The sequence below is a fragment of the Diabrotica undecimpunctata genome, chromosome 2 (assembly GCF_040954645.1).
Source record: "Diabrotica undecimpunctata isolate CICGRU chromosome 2, icDiaUnde3, whole genome shotgun sequence".
Taxonomy (NCBI): domain Eukaryota; kingdom Metazoa; phylum Arthropoda; class Insecta; order Coleoptera; family Chrysomelidae; genus Diabrotica; species Diabrotica undecimpunctata.
Window position 1 is genome coordinate 99,413,565 of NC_092804.1, and position 23,261 is coordinate 99,436,825.

A 23,261-nucleotide genomic window follows, 5' to 3' on the forward strand; every position below is an offset into this window, starting at 1 on the left:
TAATTATAATAATAAATTTACAATGATATCAATAAAATAATCCATTTAAAGAAAGCACTTTAAAACTTTCTTGACAACGCTTCCTTTTTAAATAAAACTAAAAATAACTCCAGAATTTCACTTAAATTTTTTTATAAACTTATTTATATAAGAATGTTTTTATGAAAGAAAAAATATATTCAGTACGTTAAATCAATGACATCATTTTAAAAAGACAAATATCAGTAGATAATAACATAAAATATCTGGTATTTCAGTTTCTAATATTCACCGGTTAGTAAAACCCAGATGTTAGTTACCGTTCTCCAAATCACGTTCACCGAGAATATCATATTTATTATATAAACAATATGAGTAATATATTATATAAACAGTTTTGTGAGCCAGTGACCGTGATTTGATATCTGATATATCTGGTCACTGATCACGGTTATCGAAGTTAGAAAGGAACGCTAGTTATCGGTGATTTATTTATTTATTTATAAATCAGCGTGACTGTATCACCGTTAGTGAAATCACGTTCCATTACTAGGACACACTGTATATATTAAGTTAATTACTCTAGTAAATTCGTTATAGTGGTTTGAAATCCTAAAATATCAATTAATATAACCATAATAAATATGATTAAATATGTGAAGTTCGAATCACTCCTGCTTCTTGTTTATTGTCTTTGAATTGTATTGTATTGTATTGAATCATTGTCTAGTTTATGATAATGTATGTTTTGTAATAAATTATAATATATAAGTTTAATTTTTTGTTTATAATTTTAATTTTTTCATTTCACGGTCATTTTAGGTGGCCTGGTATGAACAAGATGAAAACGAAAGGACAATGAAACACAACAAAGCTGTCAAACAATATTCTAGAAGTTCCGCTGATCAAGAGGCTCCGTTGGCACATGAATTGCGACCAGTAGATGTTCTACAAATGACTATGGGCTATCTTTTACATAATATAATTGATCTGTGCGACACGGACGAGGTATTTATTTACTAAAATCTTTCATAAATCCTTTTTAATGGATGCATTTGCAGATTCATATCGGTGATTGGTTTCATTTTCTTTGGGATCGAACTCGAAGTATTAGAAAGGATATCACACAACAGGAACTCTGTTCCCAGGGAGCAGTTGAGTTAGTAGAACAATGTGCTCGATTTCACATCCATTGCTCAGCCAGACTTGTAGCAGAAGATCCTTCGGTATTTGATCAGAAAATTAACACTGAAAACTTGACGAAATGTTTGCAAACCTTGAAGTATATGTATCATGATTTATCGCTTAAAGGTGAAAGTTGTAAGAATGAAGCTGAATTTAGAGCGTATGTCATTTTGCTGAATTTAAATGATGGAAATTTTATGTGGGAGGTGAGACGATTTATCATACTTATTCTTTTCATTTCATTTCACGACGTGTCGTTAGTTTCAAATTTTAAATTTTACCAACGTTAACACAACAAATAATTGTTGTGTGTTACCAGGTCTGCGGTGTCCGTTATTTGTAAATAAAACTCTTTTTTCTTTATGTCTCAATATTAGTATTATCAGGAGAAAACTACAATATAATTTTGATAAAAATAATAAAAAAAAACTATGTAACTATGATACCAATTATGGACTTGCTTAATTGTCCCGTGTCTGCTTTGTAATTTATTGCCTATTTTTCTTTAATCTTAATTTTAATCTTTTTTTATAATTAATTTCTTGCTTCAGAACTTTAAAATTTGAGTACCTAGTCAAAATGGTGCCCAGTTTTAAAATGATGTTTAAATGGTTTATATATATATATATATATATATATATATATATATATATATATATATATATATATATATATATATATATATATATTATCATCATCATGCAACCTCTTCTGTCCACTGCTGGACATAGGTCTCTTCTATTTTTTCGCCACTCTTCACGGTTCTGTGCTTCTTGTTGCCATTTCTTGGATATTCGTCTAATGTCGTCCATCCAGCGTATTGGTGGTCGTCCTCTGCTGCGTTTGTCTTCTCGTGGGCGCCAGTCAATTAGTTTTCGGGTCCATCTTGTGTCTTTCAGTCTCGCTATGTGACCTGTCCAATTCCATTTCAGCTTGGCTATACGTTCGACGACATCACTGATACCTGTTCTTTTCCTTAAGTCTTGATTCCTTATTTTATCGTTTTTTGTCACGCCGAGAAATGATCTTTCCATGCGCCTTTGTGCCACTCGCATTTTTAGTGCTGTTGTTTTTGTGAGCGTGAGAGTTTCTGCTTCGTATGTCATAATCATCGAGCAAAAATACAAAAGAGGGAATGTAAAGGTAGTGGGGGCAAAAATATTGTTAGACAGGAAGTGCCATCTTGAGAGGCCACATTAAACAAGGAAAGAGAGTCCCTTTCCTTGTTTAAGACATTAAATTTAGTTGGGTTATGTTATTGTTTGTCCCAACTGTCACATGAAATCTTATTTATATTGAAGCTTTTTAACAATTGTGTCGCATTTTAGACTATTATCGTTAATATTTAATTAAAACTTTCTCGTCTAAGACACATTCGAAAAATATTTTATAGCTACTGTTAATAAGTGTCGGAAAATTTAAATTTGGCGCATTCGCATTTCCGGATATGTCCGCCATCAGAGGCCACTTTTTTGGTCTCCTTTTCATAAGGATTACATTCCCTCTTTTGTCTTTTTGCTCGATGGTCATAATAGGAAGAACACATTGGTCATAGAAGAACTTCCGTTTCATAGCTCCGGGATGTTGCTCTTAAAGATGTCTCTTAGTGAACCATACGCCGCCCAAGCCAGTGTTATTCGTCGTTGAAATTCGCAGGTTTGGTTGTCCTTGCCTATTTTGATTTCATGACCAAGATATATGTACTTTTCTGTCAATTCTACCACTTGATTTTGGATGATTAGGTGTTCGCTGGGAACTAAATTTGTCATAAATTTGGTCTTACTGATGTTCATTTTTAGACCTATTGTTGAAGATACGTTTTCAAGATTTAGATATTTAAAACGGATGTTTGGCTTCATTTAGGGATGTTGATCCAATGAAGACAAACAAAGCAATCTGCACAGTGATGTAAGGACGTTGTATATTTTTAGGAACCTTTTAAAATTGCTACATGTGAATTGTAAACCGTTATCCGATATGACTTTCTGTGGGATTCCGAACTGCATAAATATTTTTGAGCACAGAGTGTCCATGATGGAGCTTACGGATGCTTTCTTTATCGGTTGGGCGATAACCCATTTCGTAAACCGGTCTTGGATGACTATAAAAAATTTTCCGTTTTGTAGATCTTGGGAATGGTCCCATTAAATCGATGGAGACGTTATGTCAAGGCTTCTCTACAATGGATGGTTGCATTTTTCCTGCTGGTTGTATCTGTGACGGTTTATACTGAAGGCGCTTCCTACAAGCTCTAGCAGTCTGCAATTTGTTTAAACCTTTTAGTCCAGTAGTATTTTTGCACCATTCGGCAAATTTTATTGCTAACAATTCCAGCTCTGGTTCTTCGCTACGAATTTCTTGTGGTTGCCGGGATAAAGCATCTGCTTGTTGAGGACTCCCTTTTTATATATTACCTCAAAGTCATACTGTTGTAATTCTAAAGTCCACCTAGCTAACCAACCCGAAGGATTTTTCAGGTTCCTCGGCAATTTCAAGGACTGTTGGTCTGAGATGACCTTAAAATTATAACCTTCAATGTATAGTTTCATTTGTTTTATTCCGTATACGATGGATAGACATTCTTTTTCGGCCGTGGAGTATCTTGTCCGTCATACTTCTGTGTTAACGCAACATCACGTCCACCACTCCATCAAATGTTTTCGAAAAATCTGGGCATGCTAATACTGGGGCTGATGTAAGTTTCGATTTAAGCTCTTTAAAAGGGTGTTGCTGTTTATCGGTCCATTTCCATTTTAATCTCTTTTCCAGATGCAAATTTAGTGGTCCTGTTATTTAATTGTCGAATAGTTTTCTATGAATCGGCGGTACCATGAAGTTATTCCTAGAAAACGGCGGATCCGACGCACATTTTTCGGTGCCACAAGTACGCTTATAGCGGTGGTTTTCTCCGGGTCGCTTTTTATTCCTTCTATTCCAACAATGTGTCCCAAGTATCTGAGTTCTGGATGGCAAAATGTGCATTTTTCGATGTTTATCTATAATCTAGCCACTCTCAGTCTTCGAAAGACTTCTTGTAGATGATTTAAATGCTCTTGGAATGTCTTCGATATCATCTAATTAGGCGAATGTAAACTCTATAACGGGAGATATTACTATATCCAGGCGTTGGAAAGTTGCTCCAGCGGAGTGCAGGTCAAATGGAGTAATTTTAAATTGAAGGTGTCCTTTTTCGGTTATTATTAAATGCTGTTACTGGGCGGCTTGTCTGTTCCAGAGGTATTTGGAAATAATCTTGTTTTAAATCAAGGGCTGAAATGAAATTTGCCTCTTTGAGTCTATCCAGAATTTCCGATATTCTGGGTAACGGATATGCGTCCTTATCTGATAGCTCGCTGACTTTTCGAAAGTCGTTACAAAATCTGTACTAGTTTGGGTAGTGTACTTCAAAGCATTACAGGTCTCTTTTCGAAGCTTCGTATGTTGTGTAGTCATATCTCGATCGAACTTAATTGAATTTTTGCTAAGAAATTTGACTCAGATATAGCGTCTTTTCAAAAAAACTGTATTCTAATTGTATGGTAAATTGATGTGCTCCATAAATGTGTGTTGTTTTATGGTTTAAACTGGTCAAAAATTTCTAATTTTTTGGCAAGTTAAAATTGAAATTGTGTATAAGTAAATTTCTAGAAAATTTTAAGTGTAACTAGCTGTTTAATTGAATAACTTTGATGTTGAATCCTTTCTTTACTACAAAAAGTTGATGAATAAAATAAAATAGTGACAATAAAAACTTAATGTGCTGATAAGGCTACGTGGTTCCGAGATTATGATTATAGTCCAGGAAGTTTTCTATATTTGTTCTATATTTTAATAAATAAAATGGATACATGCGCCGAGTGTAAAAACCAACTTGACTTAAATCAAGTTTTTGCTTGTGATGGATGCAGAACTGTGCTTTGTATGGAATGTGGTAATCTAACAGCACCTGAAGTTAAATGCATGCAGTTGAAAACGAAACGTAAACTAAAGTTTTTCTGTGAACAGTGTGAAGTGGGATTTCAGAAGGTACCAGCTCTGTTAAAAGAAGTGAGTGAGCTTAAGGAAAGTATAAATAAAATTCTACATAAGGAAAATGTCACATCTGTTGCACCAGATATGGAGGATATTATTTACGAAATGCTGGAGAGGCAGAATAGGGCTTCCAATATAATTATATTTAATGTTAATGACTCTGTTAAAAATAATCAATCGGATCGTAATGCAAAGGACAAACAAGCGGTACTAAATATTTTGACTGATTTTAATATTAACAAAAATAATATTAAACTATTTAGATTGGGAAAATTTGCTAACAGAACGAGACCCATTAAAGTAGTATTGAATACAGCTGAAGATGCTAAAACTGTTGTCAAAAATAAAAGATTAATTAAAGTGCCCGATGTCAGAATTTCCCTTGATCAAACAAAAGCCCAGCAAGAGTATTTCAAGAAAATCAAATTACAATTAGATGATATGGTTAAGAAAGGTGATAATTCTAAAACAATCAAATTCATTAATAATAAGCCTACAATAGTGAAAAAAGACGTAATATTATCTCAAAAAAACTAGTAAGTAGCCCTAGTATATTATTTAATATTGATGTTTTATATTTAAATGCACAGAGCTTGTTAAACAAAATGGATCAAATCAAGTTAAGTCTGCTGTGTTATTGTCCTAAAATAATAGTGGTTAGCGAAGCTCGAGTTACAAGTGAAATTGAAGATTCTGAAATTGCTTTGTGTGGGTATAAGGTGATACGCTGCAATTCATCTAAACGATCTACAGGGGGTGTTGTACTATATGTTCAGGATAACCTTAAGTGTACTGCCGCTAAAACTTTTGTTAAAAAAGATAATTTTTGGTGTAAATTTATTAAAGTAGATATTGGTTCTTACAAGATTGTTTTGGGTGGCATGTATCATTCACCTTCTAGTTCTGATGCAGTATTTTTAGATAACTTAGAGCATATTTTTGATGAATTATTTAAAAGTAATGTCAATTGTATTTTAATTGGTGATTTTAATTTGGATTTTTTAAGTGCCAGCTTCTACACTCAGAAAATTAAAGCAATGTTTTTACAATGTGGCATTAAGCAGTTAGTAACAGAACCTACTAGAATTACGAATTTTAGTGAAACCTTAATTGATTATGTTCTTGTTAATAATGATCTGGTTAGTTGTTTTGTTCATTCAACTCCCAAGTTGAGTGATCATTCAATAATATCGGTCAGTTTTAGTAATAGCTTTCAAAATGTTAATGTATCTAGTAAACGTTACAGATGTCTGAACGAGAAAAAAATATATCAAATCCAAATGAATTTACTTTCTTGTGATTGGGATTTAGATTGTACTGATGTCAATACTATTTACAATGAAATTTTATCAAACAGTCAGTCTGTCATAAATAAAATAGCACCTATTCAAACATGTCAGATCAAAAGTAACATACCATGGTTTGATAACGAAGTTAATAGTAAAATTAAAATTAGGGACAAATTATACAAAGCTTTTAAAACTGCTAACATAAATGATAGAAATGCCAAATGGGAGGATTTTAAAAGAGCAAGAAATGTAGTAGTTAATATGTTAAAAGCAAAAAAAGAACAATATTATTTTGATAAAATCGATAGGTATAAAAATAACTTTAGACTTATGTGGAAAACGCTAAAAACACTAATTAACAATAATTGTCAAAAATTCCCTTATCGCATTGAATTTAAGGTTCAGAATCAGTTATGCATTCTGAGCGACAAAGTTGAAATGGTGCGTCAGTTTGGTGAGTATTTCGTCTCTAGTATTCAGCAAATTGTTGAAACTATCGACTCTGAAGAACTATGGAGTTATGATAATCAGAATTTGTATCCTAGTATACATGAATTTCGGTTACTGTCACTGAGCGACTTGGCAGTCATGGTTAAGTCGTTAGATAATAGAAGTAACATGAAATACTAAACTCCAAAATATTAAAAGAGTTTTTTGTAACTTGTGGTCACGTTATCTTAAATTTTATAAATACTTCTCTTAGATCATCAAAAATTCCAGATTTATTAAAAATCAGTACAGTTGTTCCAATACCAAAAGTTAATAATACTATTAAGGCGGATGAATTTAGACCTATAAATATACTTCCGCCCATTGAGAAATTATTAGAATTGGTAGTATATGATCAAGTCATGGATCACATTGATAAAAATGAAATCTTAATGAATACTCAGTCAGGTTTTCGTAAAAAGTATTCATGTGAAACTGCACTGCAACTTTCACTTTGTAAATTCAGGTCTGAATTGGACAATAATAATTTTGTAGTAGTAGTATTCCTTGATTTAAAAAGAGCGTTTGAAACTATTGATCGTAATATACTTCTCACTAAATTAGAAGGCTATGGTATTGGAGGAAATATTCTTGAATGGTTTCAAGATTACTTATTGAATAGAAAGCAACAAGTGAGGATTGATGATATTACTTCTTCTGCAATTAGTGTTAATATTGGGGTACCTCAAGGTAGTGTCTTAGGACCCCTTTTATTTATATTGTATTTAAATGATATAAACTTGTTTGTTAAATGTGATTTCTTTAATTTGTATACAGATGACACCCTACTTGCATGTTTTGATTCAAACTTAGAAAATGCTGTATCTAAAATGAACTCAGCATTGCAGTCTGTTAATAAATATTTAAAGATCAACAAACTAAAGTTAAATGTGTTAAAGACAAAGGCTATGATAATAACAATGAAATACAAATACTCAAATATTAATATTAATACTATTAATCTTCAAATTGACAATGACAAAATAGAAATCATTACAACAATTAAATACCTTGGTTTTAAATTGGATAATTTATTGTCTTTTAATGACCATTTTAATTACCTATTAAAAAAGATTTCTAAAAAATTATACTTTTTTTCAAGAATATCTAAAAATTTGTCAACTGCAACTAAAATTACAGTTTTTAATGCGATTATTCAACCTCACTTCGATTTTTGCTCGTCGGTTATTTTTCTCTTCAATTTAAATCAATCGGCCCAGTTGCAAAAATTACAAAATGGTGGAATGAGAATCATTATTGGTGGAACCAGATATACACCTATAGCAACAATGCTTAGCATGCTGCAGTGGGTTTTAGTTCAACAAAGGGTCTTTTACCTTACAATGTTGTTCATTTATAAAATTCTAAATAATTTGGCCCCTGCTTACTTTTGTGAGTTTATTACACGGAATTGTGATATTCACAATTACTCTACTCGAGGTAAGTGCAATTTACACATTGTGAAAACAAAAAGGACGGCTTCAAGAAACACTTTGTTGTTTAAGGGTTTTGATCTTTTTAATAAGCTTCCTCAAACAGTTAAAAGTTGTTCATCTATACAAATGTTTAAAAGCAAATTAATGGACCATATTAAAAGCACCAATAGTTAGGTAGTTGTTTTGTTGTCATGTTTTATGTTATATATTATTGTTTTATATTTTTTAATAAGTCTAGATACTATATTTTAAGTGTAATTGTTATTTTTATCATATATGAATGTTATAAATTGATTAATTTTGTATGTAATAATGCTTTCCCTATTTTTGAATCAATAAACTTCTTCTTCTTCTGTTAATCCGTGCATTATTATGAATGTTTCTCGGGTCTGTAAATTATCGATTCGATCTTGAAGTCGATAGCTAATTTCTTATTTAGTTCCATCGATGAACCGTTCGCTAATTCTATTTTTCTGCTATAGCTTTCTAGGGAGCCCTTGTATGCCTATGTAATTTTGTCTCCGGCATAATTTTTAATAGCCTCTGTATTAATTAGTGCTTTGTAAGTTTTATGCCCGATTTTTAATGATGCAAAAAGTTGAAAGTCGTTGTTCGCTGGTTGTGTAACGGTGAGAACGAATGGATTCGAATCTTGATCCACAGACTGGGACGACTAATATAATTATATTCAAAATTATTTCAGAATCCTATAAGGCAATTGGAAATATAAAAAAAAATATATAAAAATGCGCTTTTTATTTTATTATCGATTACTCAACCAGAAAATATGTAATGTGTTCAATCATGCACTATATTATATAAATTTTGTATTGCTTTGCTAATGCAAAATGAATAAATTTAGATGTTTTTTTTTTATTATCGATCTGATCAGATATTGCAAATAATAATATTGATAATGCCTCTAAATTTTTTATACTTTGAAAGTTATAATAATAGTTGATATTCATATTAAGTTATCGCAACGATTTATCTACTTCTATAGTTGTCTAAGTTTACATAGAAACGTATACGAAAATATCCACCAAATTTATAGTGATTTATGGAAAGTTCTTTTATACTGAATAATTAAAACAAACCAAATCCCGATGAATTAAAATGAACTCCTGTCCTCTGCTATGAATAAATTGTCCTCCTTAGTTAGTATCCTACCTAATGTACATAGTATGTCCATCCTACCGAAATGAAAGCATCAAACATATCTCTTAAAATTTTGATAAGATGATTCCAAACCCACTTCAAATTAAATAAATTGACTTACATATTATCTCCAAAACTGCACTGCTTTCAACTCTGCCTCTGAACACTTGGAACACTTTTACTCACGACAAACTTTTTAGTTATCAAAAAGACTTTTCGATCAAAATGCCGGCTTTTTGTTGCTGACTACTTACTTCTCGAACAATTTTCTGTAAAAGATTGAAATTTTGTCTCCTTATTCCTTTTTATCTCCTTTAACCAACACCGGATGTTATCTTTCTCGCCAACACTTCTGCCTACTAAAATCTTTCCTATGCCTCAGTAACAAACTTCTCTCATTCCACATTTCCCTCATTTCCACGTAAAATTAAACAGCTATTTCTATCTATCTAACTATCTCTTAATCTACTACCTGTGCGAGGTCAGATATATTGTCTCATAAATAAAATTTCCGATTTACCGTTTTGCACACAAAGGAAACCATATGTCACTACACCAATATACGTCCTTTGGTTTCTTGAATAATTATTCAGCGTATTTACAACTGTAAAATTACCTAATTCTACACACACAATAAACATTTTTTTTTATTATATTAGTTTCAACTTCCTTCAGCATTTAAATTATTCACAGCATTTTAAAATAATAACAATATATATCCTTATAAAATCCTTTTTTTTTTTTTGTTACTTCACTCATCCATCTAAGCATTCGCATTTCTGAGAGTTGTTCCTCTTTCTTTTTAACCGCCCAACATTCAGTTCCATACACCATAGCTGGTCGTATGACTGTTTTCTAGATTTATCCCTTCAGCTTCATTGGAATTAATCTGTCACACAACACACCACTTGCTTCCTTCTACTTCATCCATCCAACCTTAATTTTACATGCATGCATCCTTAATTTTTCTACATACATCTATCTCTCCATTACTCTGTAATATCGATCCTAGTTACTTGAAACTATTACTTTTCACAATCATTTCACCATCCAAAGCTATCATTTTTTTGTGTACTAACTTCATCTTTAAATGAACATTCCAAATACTTTGGTTTTGTCATACTAACTTTTAAACCTTTTTTCTCGAGAGCTTGTCTCCACTGTTGCAGTTTTTGTTCTGAGTCGCTTTCACTATTTCCTGTAGTTTCGTTGTTATCTAATCTAAAACTAATGAAAGCAAACAAGGAACACAACAAGAAACAAATAAGCACCGTGCCTTGGTGTAATCTACTTTAGAATGAAATTTATCAGTCTCTCCCACACCTAGCCTAACACTAGTTGTTACTCTCTTATGCATGTCGCCCACAATCTTTACATATTAGAGAGATATCGCAACGTCAAACGTTAATACCGTATTGAGACGTAAATAACGGATAACGGTCTGTTGAAACACAGGTATCAAGAGAGTTATCGCAAATTGTTCTGGGGGGTACGATAAGACTTAACGTTATTATGACAACCGACGTTTGGCATTAACTGTAACCTAGAAATTAATGTTAGTCATAGCCATACTCGAATATAACTACTTGTACTTAATTGTTTTTTTTTATTGAATAATGGATTTGGAAATTGATGCAGCAATAATAGCTGGTGCTGATGATAACGAAATTGAAGACTTAATTCATGTTAATTTGCTACAAGGAGAAGATATTGATATACAAGGGTAGACGTGCACTTTAATTTTAATGATTTAACCAATAGTCAATATCAATGTATAAAACTTGTCTAAACAAAATAAGAACACACGTGTTTCTCAAAACAAACCAAACAACATAGATAAGGTTAGATTGCCAAACAAGATCATCCACTTGATCCACAGTCACAGTTTTTAGTTTCTAAATTTGTATTCTATCAAATATTTTTATGTTTTATGCGAAATGTCAAATTATCGTTTAACGTAATTACCACCCCTTATTTCGACCCAAATAGCGGAAGCCCTTATCCGTTATTAACGTAACATTCACTATGCGCTTGGGTACATGTCAAAATAGCGTATTCCGCTATTAGAGTGCGATAAAAATGCACTTGCGATATCTCTCTATTCGCCGGAGATTCCTTCCTTATTGAATGAACACCACAGATTCTACCGAGAAACTGTCATGCTTTCTCAAGATCAATGGATACCATATGAGCGTTTATTTATTTATTCCTTTATTTTTCGATTAACTGATTATCAGATGTTTCGGTTTCTTCACGTATACGTCTATCAATTACACTCTTCCATATTTACCTGGTGTGACTAAGAAGTCTTATGGTCCTGCAGTTTGCACATTATTGTATTATCTTCATTGTTTTTGTAAACAGGTACTAATATATTTCTCTATCGTTTGTCCCACTTCCATAATTCTATTAAATAAACCTGTTAGTCAACTTGTTCCTGTCGCTCCTTATACTGTCCACACTTTCCCAGGGATATCATCTGGTCCAACTGCTTTACCTTTCTTTATTTTTTGAAGTGCTTGAACCACTTCCTCCTGTGATATTTTGGTGTCCATTTTTGGCACTGTATCCGTTAATTTAACTTCTTTTTCTGTCAAATCTTTCATATCCGTTAATTTAACTGGTTTTCTGTCAAATCTTTCATTTGATAAACTGTCAAAGCACTTTTTCCATCTCTTTGTTATATCCTTCTCCAGAACTAGTATTTTATTATTTTCATCTCGGATACAACTAATCTGATTAAAATCTTTCTTTCTTTGTCCCATGTTTGGCCATTTTATATATCTTTGTTTCTCGTTCGCTGATATCAAGTTGATCGCATAAATTTGTATGCGCTCCTGCTACTTCCTTTTTGGCGACCGTATAGTTTTGAAGATCTGTGTCCTACCTATTTTCTTGTCACTCTTTATATAATATATATATATATATATATATATATATATATATATATATATATAAATATATATATATATATATATATATATATATATATATATAAATATATATATATATATATATATATATATATATATATATATATATACAGTAAAACCTCCGTTAACCGAAATAATTGGGGGGGAGGCCGTTTCGGATAACAAGAATTTCGGTTAAAAATAACATTGTTTTTTATAATATTCTTGATCAAAGTATTGGTATTAAAAAATACTATGAGTTGATTTCGTAATGTTTTCTAATAAGTAAATCCAAAATAAAGAAATAAAATTAAGGAAAATGAACAAGTTTAACATGCTTTTTTAAAGAAATCTGCTATTTTTTTGCGTTTTCGTTTGACAACGATGTTTCTCTCTCCCTCCATCGTTAATTTGCAGAAAGTCATGAGTTTGCCTCATTCGATTGTTCGACGAAACGTAAAGCAATCTGAAAAGGACAAAACTTTATGTAATGACAACAAAAATTAAGAATCTAGTCCTGTCCCTAACTAATTAGGCCTACTGTATAAAATTCTTTCCTCTAAAGCATTGAAAATCTCGTCGACGGTCTTGTGCTGCCTGTTGACTCTTGGGTCGTCATCTGATATGCTCAGGTTGTCTTGATAAAGAACCATATCAATGATGTCCTGGTCGATGAATTCACGTTCTGAGTCATCAGCTGCTAACCAGTCACGTTTCTCTTCTTAGTTAATTTGGTCATGTCCCGGCAAATTTTTAATGAAAGGTTTAATTTCTTCTGTCGTTTTCTTACCATTTTCTTCTTCAGGATCGTCAATCAAAATCTTATCAAAAAGTTTGTTCCAGCATTTTTCTAAAGTTGAAGATTTGATCTTGGCCCACGACTCAGCTCACCAATAAAAATGTTTTATTGTTAAAGATTTGAGAATTTCGGGAATACTTTTGGATTAATTCGTCTCCTGTAATAACAGATGTCTTAAGAATGCTTCTCTATAATGTCTCTATGACCCCCTGGTCTAACAGCTGGATTAAGCTTGTGACATTCGGTGGCAAAAATGTGACAATTGTCACCATTTTGTAGATTTTGAGGGTGAGGGCGCATTGTCAACAAGCAACAATGCTTTGATGAGAAGGTTTTTTGATTTTAAAAAGGATTTTACACTTGAGACGAATTCATTTTCAAACCATTCTAAAAATAAAGTGGTCGACATCCATGAACTTTTTTGGCTTCTATACCTTAAAATGCCTTTTCGGAAATATCTTTTAGAGCTCTTGGTTTTTGTGATTTCCCAACACACATAGACATCAATTGGTGAGTGAAATTAACGGAATTGTTTACGTTTTGCGACAAACATTTACTTTTTATTGACGAAATTATTGAAACTGTCAGCCGTTTCGGTTAAACGATGTTTCGGTTAAAAAGGTTTCGGTTAAGAGAGGTTTTACTGTATATATATATATATATATATATATATATATATATATATATATATCTATATATATATATATATATATATATATATATATATATATATATATATATATATACATATATATCGAGAAAAGGAGTACGACCGTCAATCCAATATAAATTAAGGATAACTCAGAAGAGTGGTGGGTTTTTTTTTGTCAAAAGGTGGAGAAAAAAGACAAAGTTGATGGCTACTTCATCTATTTATTGAAGACGTTTCGCTTTCTTAATCAGAAAGCATCATCAGTTCATCTAAAAAGAACAATATGAAAAAACCACATAAGCATGGAAAAGTTGTTACATGTGTTACCTTAAAAAGATATGTAGCAGTCAGTGATATTAAAGTTGTAAAGACACTTAAGTAAGTGGACATTATACGATTACGATGTATAAACAATAAATTGAACTAAATAAGTTAACAATTTGTTCAAACTAAGCACAGCAAAAAGAACATGTGGTTTTGTTTTTTATATAAAAAATGTATAAGTAAAAAACATTGAAAAAGAGAATGAAGAACTAAGAAAATCATAGATGCACTTTCAACAATACAGCAATAGTTATGATTTGATTTTAACTTTAGGTAGCATTATTATATTAATTAATATTGAAATTGAATAATTTAATGTATAATGAAATTACCACTCCTGGCTTCTTGAATGCTGCCGGTAAAATGGTGTTTTAATAAAACACCATGGTTCCAACTTAGTGGGACATATTGTGTGTATATACATATATATATATATATATATGTATATATATATATATATATATATATATATTTATAAATATATATATATATATATATATATATATATATATATATATATATATATATATATATATATATATATATATATATATAGGTTTATTAGGGCTGCAGTCAGAAGGTTGGCCGAGATGTTGGAGAAACACTCTTTTGACTTTTTATCGAGCTTTCGGAATGGCTTTATTCCTTTTTCAAGACATAGTCGTTGAGATTATTTAAAATAAACTTTGACACTCAACATTAAACACACAAATTTAAAATATAATATTGGACAATACATTCTAAAAATTTTGGTCATGATAGTAAAACTTAGTTTATTTCATGACATATTTTGATGCTATCCATTGATACCATGTACGGTTGCTTTGACGGCTCAAATATTACGCATATACTATTTTTTTCCTTTATACGTTGAGATGAAAGTATTGATAAGCTACCGTTAACAGTATTGGTAATTAATCTATTTCTTTGTTTTGTTTTAATTAACTTTACTAATGATGCTTGAGAACTGTGAGTGTTAGAATTTATCATTTGTTTATGTTTTGCAGTATTTTCATGAAGTTTCAATACCCGAATCTTCGATTTCAGTGAACTAGAACAAACTTCACAGTACGCTTTTGTTTTGGAATCTTAATCACTACAAACCCATTTAAAAGTTGATTCCCAGTTTGCGATATTTTTAGATTCTCTTGATACAAATTTTCTTTTTTGGAGGGGTTGATGAACTCTGGTCCTGTTCAGAATTGGTTTCATCTATTATTAGTTACGCGAAGTAAAGAAATACTTACTGTTATACCTAAGTTTATATATTAATAATTATAGTATGTTTGGCATCATTGACACACCGTTCGAAGTTAAACAGTCAAGCTCAGCTTGACAAATGAAAATTTCGATTGTTTTCGGCTGGCCTCGCAAAAGGGGCACAGTGTCTCTCCTCTGTTGGGCGATATTTTCTGCATATCGAACTTAATTTTGTTATAATATAGGGCGTTAATGTGTTAACTTTTTTTTATTGGTCTACTGTTTCAAACCTGGTACAGATACAATGTATTAAATATTTATGCTCCGTTTATATATATATATATATATATATATATATATATATATATATATAATATATATATATATTATATATATATATATATATATATATATATATATATATATATATATATATATATATATATATATATATATATATGACTCTAGATAGACTCAAGATAATGCAAAAAAAACTATTTTTGTAGGTTCAACAGCTTCGCAGGGAGATTCAACAGTCCAAAGAAGTACAGTTTGCCGTACAAGTCCATTCTGCAATAGATAAAAACAACTATGTAAAATTTTTTAAATTGTTATATTCTACAACCTATTTAAACGCATGCATTTTCATGAGGTATTTTAACCAAATACGCTTAACTGCTTTAAAGACGCTTCATAAATGTTATCTACCACGAACCACAAAAACATCTTACCCTTTGACTGAATTAACGAAAGTCTTGGCGTTTGATGACATAGATTCAACAAGGGATTTTTTAGAGTATTATGGCCTTTTTATTACAGAAGATACTAAACATGTAATTTTAGATAAAAATGGTTTTATTATGCCAGAACTTCCTTATATACTGGATAGATCTAATATAGTCGAGGAAAAACGACAATATTCTGTGGGCAAAACAATATGTGGAAAGGATTTACCACCAAAAACTTACGAATCACACAAACTCCATAATAGTTTTGATCAAAAAGGATATTTAATCGATAAAGATATTTTAGAACACTTTGATTTAGAAACAGTAAAATTGAAGTTATTGCAACAACTAGAGGAAAATGTCGAATCATCGAAAACTAAAAATTCATCATTTGCACAAAAATCATCTGATACATTTGTCTTCGCAGAAAGGGAGGAAAAAGCAGATAAGTCTTTTTCATTTAAAAGAAAAGACGAGGAAGTGAAAAGTAAAAATTTATTTCCAGTTGCAACGAAAGAACAAACAATTGATAATCCATTTTTGGCTAAAAAGGGTGATAACGTGGGGAGTCCCTTCTTATTTAATAAAATGGAGGAAAAAGTTACTAATCCATTTGCATTCAGTCAAAACGAATCAACTTCTAAACAAGGTAGCATCTTCGATACAACACCCCCTTCACCGAAAAATATCTTCGGATCATCAGTAAGCTTCCAATCCACATTTGGAACAAACAGTGTCACCAATATGAGCTCTACAAATCAAACAAATTTTAGTTTTATAACACAACCAGTTCCACAAGAAACTAAATCTAAACTGGGTGGATTTAAATTTGATTTGGTGCTTCCATCGAAACAAAACGAAGCTGATTTGGTCCCTGAACCAGATCCAACCACAGTGTTGGAAATTCAAGAACAAAGAAAGAGAGATGAAGAGGAGCTCTTTAAGAAACAAGAGGAAGAACGATTGAGATATATCGAAGAACAAAAGAAACTTGAGATGCAGAGGTTGGCGGAGCAAAAAAGATTGGACTTACAGAGAGAACAGAAACAACTCGAATTAAAAAGATTGCACGAGCAAAGAAGATTGGAGTTAATGAGAATAGAGGAAGAAAAACGTCGCGAAGAACTAGAGGAAGCATTAAGAGAAGAAAAACGATTAAGGGAAATTAAGAAACAGCGACAAGAAGAAGAATTAAGAAGACGACTAGAAGAAATTCGAAAAGAGGAGGAACAATTAAAAGAAATGGAAATAAAATCTGACGTAAAAAATTTAATAAATTCGTTGGTAGACAAAGTGGACCATCTAATTCGACAACAGAGGCTAATTGCAATAAAAGAAAACATGGAAAGAAGGTTAGTATTGAAAATATTTTGCGAGTGGAAAACTAATGCATCAAAAAACAGAAGAAAACGCAAAGCTATAGACTGCAGCCCTCTTTGGATAAACACAAAAACTTTGGAACAATCGGCGCATGAATTGTCTGTTTCTTCCCAAGATTTAAATCTGACATTAATGAAAAGGTACAAATATGGTAAACCTTTAGATATTGAACATCTTCTCATGGAAGACTTTAAATGTGTAAACTTATTTGAGTTGACGTACGCTGTTTTAAAGAATCGAATATTTGAACTGACTGTTAATAAACCGAAAAATATTTTTTGGAAAGTTGTAGTAAGTTTGCCCGATGCCAATGAATTGAAAGTTGGATTAAATAGACTGGAAGAAGCCATGGAAAGTGCATTTCTGTGGTCAAAATCAGAAAATAGATACTTACATTTGGAACATTGCAAACCAAATAACTTGGAATCCGTTACATACTGTGTTGAAAAACAGCAAGGTTCTATGATTCATCAGTTTGATGCAAATGGTATAATTTTTCTCGCTAAAGATTATAATTCTAGTCTCCAGCAGAGAATTCTCGCTAGTCTTAAAGGATTTGGTGTCCACAATACTGTACCAATAGTTATTATTCTTCAAGAGTATAACAGCAATGAGAAAAAATTGGAAAACCTTATGGAGGAAAACATTATTACCAATTGTATAGTGTTAGTCGAGAACGCATTTACTCCTAAATTAATTAATGCTGTAGAGGAAGGACTATTATTTTTGGCAAAGAATGTGGAGAGTTGGCCACCTCTGGAACTGGACAGTTTAAAATCTTTTATATCGAAGTATCTTTGTACGGAACTGTGGAAAAGAGCTAATAGTTTTGCCAAGTGGAACTCCAGTTACAAAAAATGTCTACAGAATCCGAACGTAGTGTTGAATTTATACAACGAAGGTCTCCGTAGATTAAAATCAATTATTTTGGACAAATCAAATTCGGAATATGCAGTTTTTCCAGAGGAGTTTAAAAAATATCTGAAGAGTAAAATTCCGGATTACCTACCATGTTCTTTTCATTATTTTCCTCGAAATTGGAAATCATCTTGTTACTTTGAAAAATTGGAAAGAATATTAGATGATCTGAGTTTACCAGCTTGGAAATACGATTGGCCCCCACTCAATGAGCAAGAACTGGAACTAAGCGTCATGAATTACTGTTCAAAACTTACCGGGCAACCTAGAAATCTATTTTATAAGACAATGAGTTTATTTTTACAATACATAGATCCAAACATAAATTTTAAAGATATCCAATATGTATTGTGGACCGATATTATAGGACCGCTAGCTTTACAAAAGTTGGCAAGTATAAATCATTCCTTACCCAAACAATTTGCAGGTTCCATTTTCAAAGAATACTTCGTTATTTATAACAAGAATATTCTTAGTGAGTATGATTACTGTGATTGGTTTTATATCTACCACCCAGTTATTAAGAAATTTATTGAAGAAGATTTAATAAAGAGAGCTGCTAAGGAAATTAAGAAAAATCCTACCCTATCAGAGCATTTAGAAATCAGCGAACAGGCTATTAATACAATATGGGAAAGCTGTTTATTGCCCAAACCGGAAGCATCTCGTATGGCCAAAGAATTGTCAGATTTAAATAAGTCTTTGGATAATTTAGCTGCTACTATGGCTGTGCAAAAGAGGATTTCATCTCGATTGGAACAAAGTTTAAGCAATGCGATTGCAGAGAGATAGATTTATATTTAGACAAATACAATAAGAAGTAAAAATATGTGATTTTTTAAATAAATTTAGTTAATACAACGATAAGATAAAAAAGTTCTAGTGATGAAAAAATGAGTATTGCATTTTAAGACATATTTATTTCTGCAGGCCTTTTGTTTACTACAAATCTATTTCTAAATTTCTGCAATAACTCGATTTCATTGATAGGGCGCTGCTCTGGAAAAATTCCAAATATACTGTTATTTCATAGTATTTGGAAATCAATAAAATTTTGGAGTTCCAAAAGGCACTAATCATCATCTTTCCAGCCGATGAAATTATCGTTGCTTACTTCGGTGTAGAGTCATTTTTTATTTTGATTCATCTATTTAAAACTTCGCGTAAATTTTTATTTACATTTTCCTATTTTTGGTAAGCGGGTACATACTTTTCATACTACTACTACTACTACTACTACTACTACTACTACTAAAAATTTGCACATTTTTTCTGAACCGTTCTCTTCGTCTCTGTCTATCTTGCCAATATCCATCTCGCAGGTTTGTTATATCCATTGCCTCGTGTATTTCATGTCTAAATGGTTTTATAATAGATTATATCGAAGTTTATATCCGTTCTTCTTCTCCTTCGCGTGCCATATCAGAGTTATCCGACGTTGGCGATCACCATTGCGAAGGCTTCTGGATCTTCTGCCACATTATATCCATACGGTTCTTAATATCAGCAATGTTTATTTTATCTCTTGTCTCTACAGTTTCTCCTGAGAAACTCTATCCCTGTTGCCTTTATTTTGCTTCCTCTCATACACTTTTAATAAATTTAGAGGAGCTCTGGTAACGATGAATACAAAACGAAGAATTTTATACAAGACAAAACTATTTGATCTAATTCACATATTACATTTCCTTCTGCAACAAGTATGTCGACATAAAAAATTATACTAGTTTTAGACTTTTAGAGTACCAAGTATTTGTATTGTATTGTTAAGGTTTATTATTGTTAGTTATAAGGTTAGTACTTTTTGTAATAAATATTTAAATTTTCTAAAAAATTAGTACTATTTAATTATGGTACAATAATCATAAATTCCTTTTCTTCCCTCTGGTAATTATATTTACGATTAGTTTTAAGTCAGGTTTTCGTCATATTGTTTTAACGAAAGTATTTAACTGTCACCTTAAAAGATGTGAATGGAGAAAGTAATGTTATTGTCATTCCTCTAGTTTGTGAAAAATACTTAAATTCAAGTAGGGATATGTTAGGTTGTAGCTTTGTTTCTCCTTGTCACTCCTTTTTAGTGTGTTTATTCAGTTGGTACAAAAAGTAATGTAACTTGCTAATTACTTAGATTTCTGATGGGTTTCCAAAAAAGTGTTAAATAAAAGTTTTTTTAATAATCAAGTTATCTGTATAAGTAAATTAGAAATATACAGGGTGCGTCTTTACAAAATTATAAATATATTACCTTTCGTATAAATACTAGTAGACACTTCTTTTGTTATTAAGGATTCCAATTCAGCGCTGTCCTGGCAGTGTCATCTGGGGTCTACAGAGTGTGTGGCCCAGCCATCTGCTTTATCTTCACCTTATTGGCCTTATGACGTTTTCTTGGTTGGTTTGGTTCCATAAATTTTCGTTTGAGATTCGATTAGGTGAAAATATATGACGAATTTTTCGTAAAGCTTCATTGATGTACTTGATAAAGTTGTAATTGGTTTACTATGGGTGGTGATATCTTCCATAGCCATATACTCATACAGCTTTTACATTTGTGTTATTAATAATTAATTTTTCTGTTAATTTCAAATTTATGTTTAATGGAGTAAATAAAATCTTAAGAGACTCAAATCATTCCATTTCATTTCATGAAAAGCATTCTTTTGTTTTGAAGACCAATAAGTTCAGTTATTCAAGTTGAAGTAAATTCTCGCTTGCAGTAATATTTATTTGAGCGATTATCTCTGGTTTTATTATCTGCTCATCTTATCAACTTTAAACTTCCAATCTTCTGTACTTGAAGTAAGCTTAATATACTTATTTCGCTGATCCCAACTGTAAATTTAGTAATTGTTTTTGCTACCTTGGTTAAACATTGACCGACTGGCAGTAACTGAAAATTACTATACAACTGATCATACGTGCTCATAGCCAATATTAAAACAAACAAATATTCATCTTTCAGTTTATTATAAAAATAAAACTGCGTCAATTAAAACCAAAGTTTATTTTTAAAATTGTATAGTCGTTTGTAGATTAGTATTTAAAAATAGAAAGTTTTTAATGAAAATTAATGAATATAAACTTCCATTATTCATGATTATTCTTCTCTTTTTAATGAAAAAGGCTGCACCTTTAAGTTTATTTGGGCTATTAATACTGAGAGGTAGAAATTTTTGTATTGTATAACTTTATAAAAAAATATTTGATACTCAAAAACAATTTACATTAAATATCATTGAAAAAACAGTGCGCCTATTCACTTATTATCACCAATTTATGGAGTGCAATTGACAGTCAACTCGAATTGGCCAAGAATATTGGATCTGACCAGTGGTGATTTTTTTTCCGTAATTGAGTTTTTATTTTAAGAGCAGGTTACAGTTCACTTTAATCGTATTAATTAATAAAAAAACATTGGGTTAAAACTTTTCAAGATCTGAAGATAAAGTTTTAACCCAAGAAATTTTTTCTGTAATAAAAATTTTATGCTGCTTATAAGGTTTTAAATTCTACGTATTACAAAAAGTTTAATATATATATATATATATATATATATATATATATATATACTGTGTAGGTAAAAGTTTATTGTTGGTATGGTAAAATTTAACAGGATATCTAACACAGATATAAAATCATATTTTCACCGAATAGACAAAGATAAGAATCATATTTCCCCTTGGTCTCCCCTCCATATTTCTTATTGACGTCCATTGCCCATTAGTGAAAGGATTAGTTCCGATAAGAGATATTTTACATATCTCTGGTTCCGATCCTAATATAAGAAACTAGAGGTGGGTCGTTGACATTTTAAATATACAAATAGTACTTACATTTACATTACACATTATTAAATCGCGAATCGTCTAAATTGACATTTAAAAACATAAATTTTTTTCACTTTCTTGGTAACCGTGTTCTTCTTTTATTTAAAATTAAACCAGATTTTGAACATTTCGTGTTCACAAGGAACAGATTTTGTTACAATACTACAATATTTTATGAATATAAGTTATGAATATAAGTTAATGAATATAGGTTAAGTTAGGATACACATGGCGATGGTTTTTCCACCACTGTAATGGACAGTTCCAATCTCCGTTCGAATTTTTTTGTGGGTAATATATCATCAGACAAATACATGTCGACTTCTTTTATATCTCTCGATACAGGTGTATGTTTAGATGAGTCATGTCCAATTCATCAAAAATACACCATAAACTTAAATCATCTTTATCAGTTTCTTTTTCTTGTACAGGTTGATTTTCAATAGTACAATCTTCTTTTTCTTTTTTTATAGAAGTAACAAGCTTCTTAACTCTTTCGTTCTTTCTTAAGTTATAAGTTGAGTACTATACTATTAACATACTACAAAACCATGTCCTAACCATCAAATTTTGTTCATTTCATATAATAGTTAATACAATAAAACTTCCACACCACTTAGTCCGTTAACATCCAATCGGATATTTATGTTCATGAACTTATAACTTAAAAAAGTTTTACATTTACCAGGCACCAAATGTTGTTTTTTGACATACAGGACCTTCTATAATTGAGTTATAAGTTGTAACGATATATATTTTGCCTACCATAGGGTAAGATTATGGGGGTAGAAAATTGGGGACAGAAACTAAAGGGGTTGAGAAAGGACAAGCAAAACAAATCGATACGTATGCGAACGGAACTCAGGGGGTTGTTGGAGAGCTGGGGTCGTGGATAAGTAAATGACAAGGGGGTTGGATTGGGGGTAACTACCAGAATATGAAACAAAGGG

The 23,261-nt window shown here is 31.3% G+C and overlaps 1 protein-coding gene across 1 annotated transcript in view; it reads left to right on the forward strand.

Annotated features, from left to right (window-relative positions):
• The window catches only part of xmas (RRM_XMAS2 and SAC3_GANP domain-containing protein xmas), a 41,980-nt gene extending 20,250 nt beyond the window's left edge, over positions 1–21,730 (forward strand). The window contains exons 5-7 of the mRNA XM_072523246.1: positions 802–987; positions 1,041–1,370; positions 15,962–21,730. Coding sequence (XP_072379347.1) covers positions 802–987; positions 1,041–1,370; positions 15,962–19,273 — 3,828 coding nt within the window. The 3' untranslated portion in view covers positions 19,274–21,730. The remainder of the gene's footprint in view (positions 1–801; positions 988–1,040; positions 1,371–15,961) is intronic.
• The last annotated feature ends 1,531 nt before the right edge of the window (positions 21,731–23,261 follow it).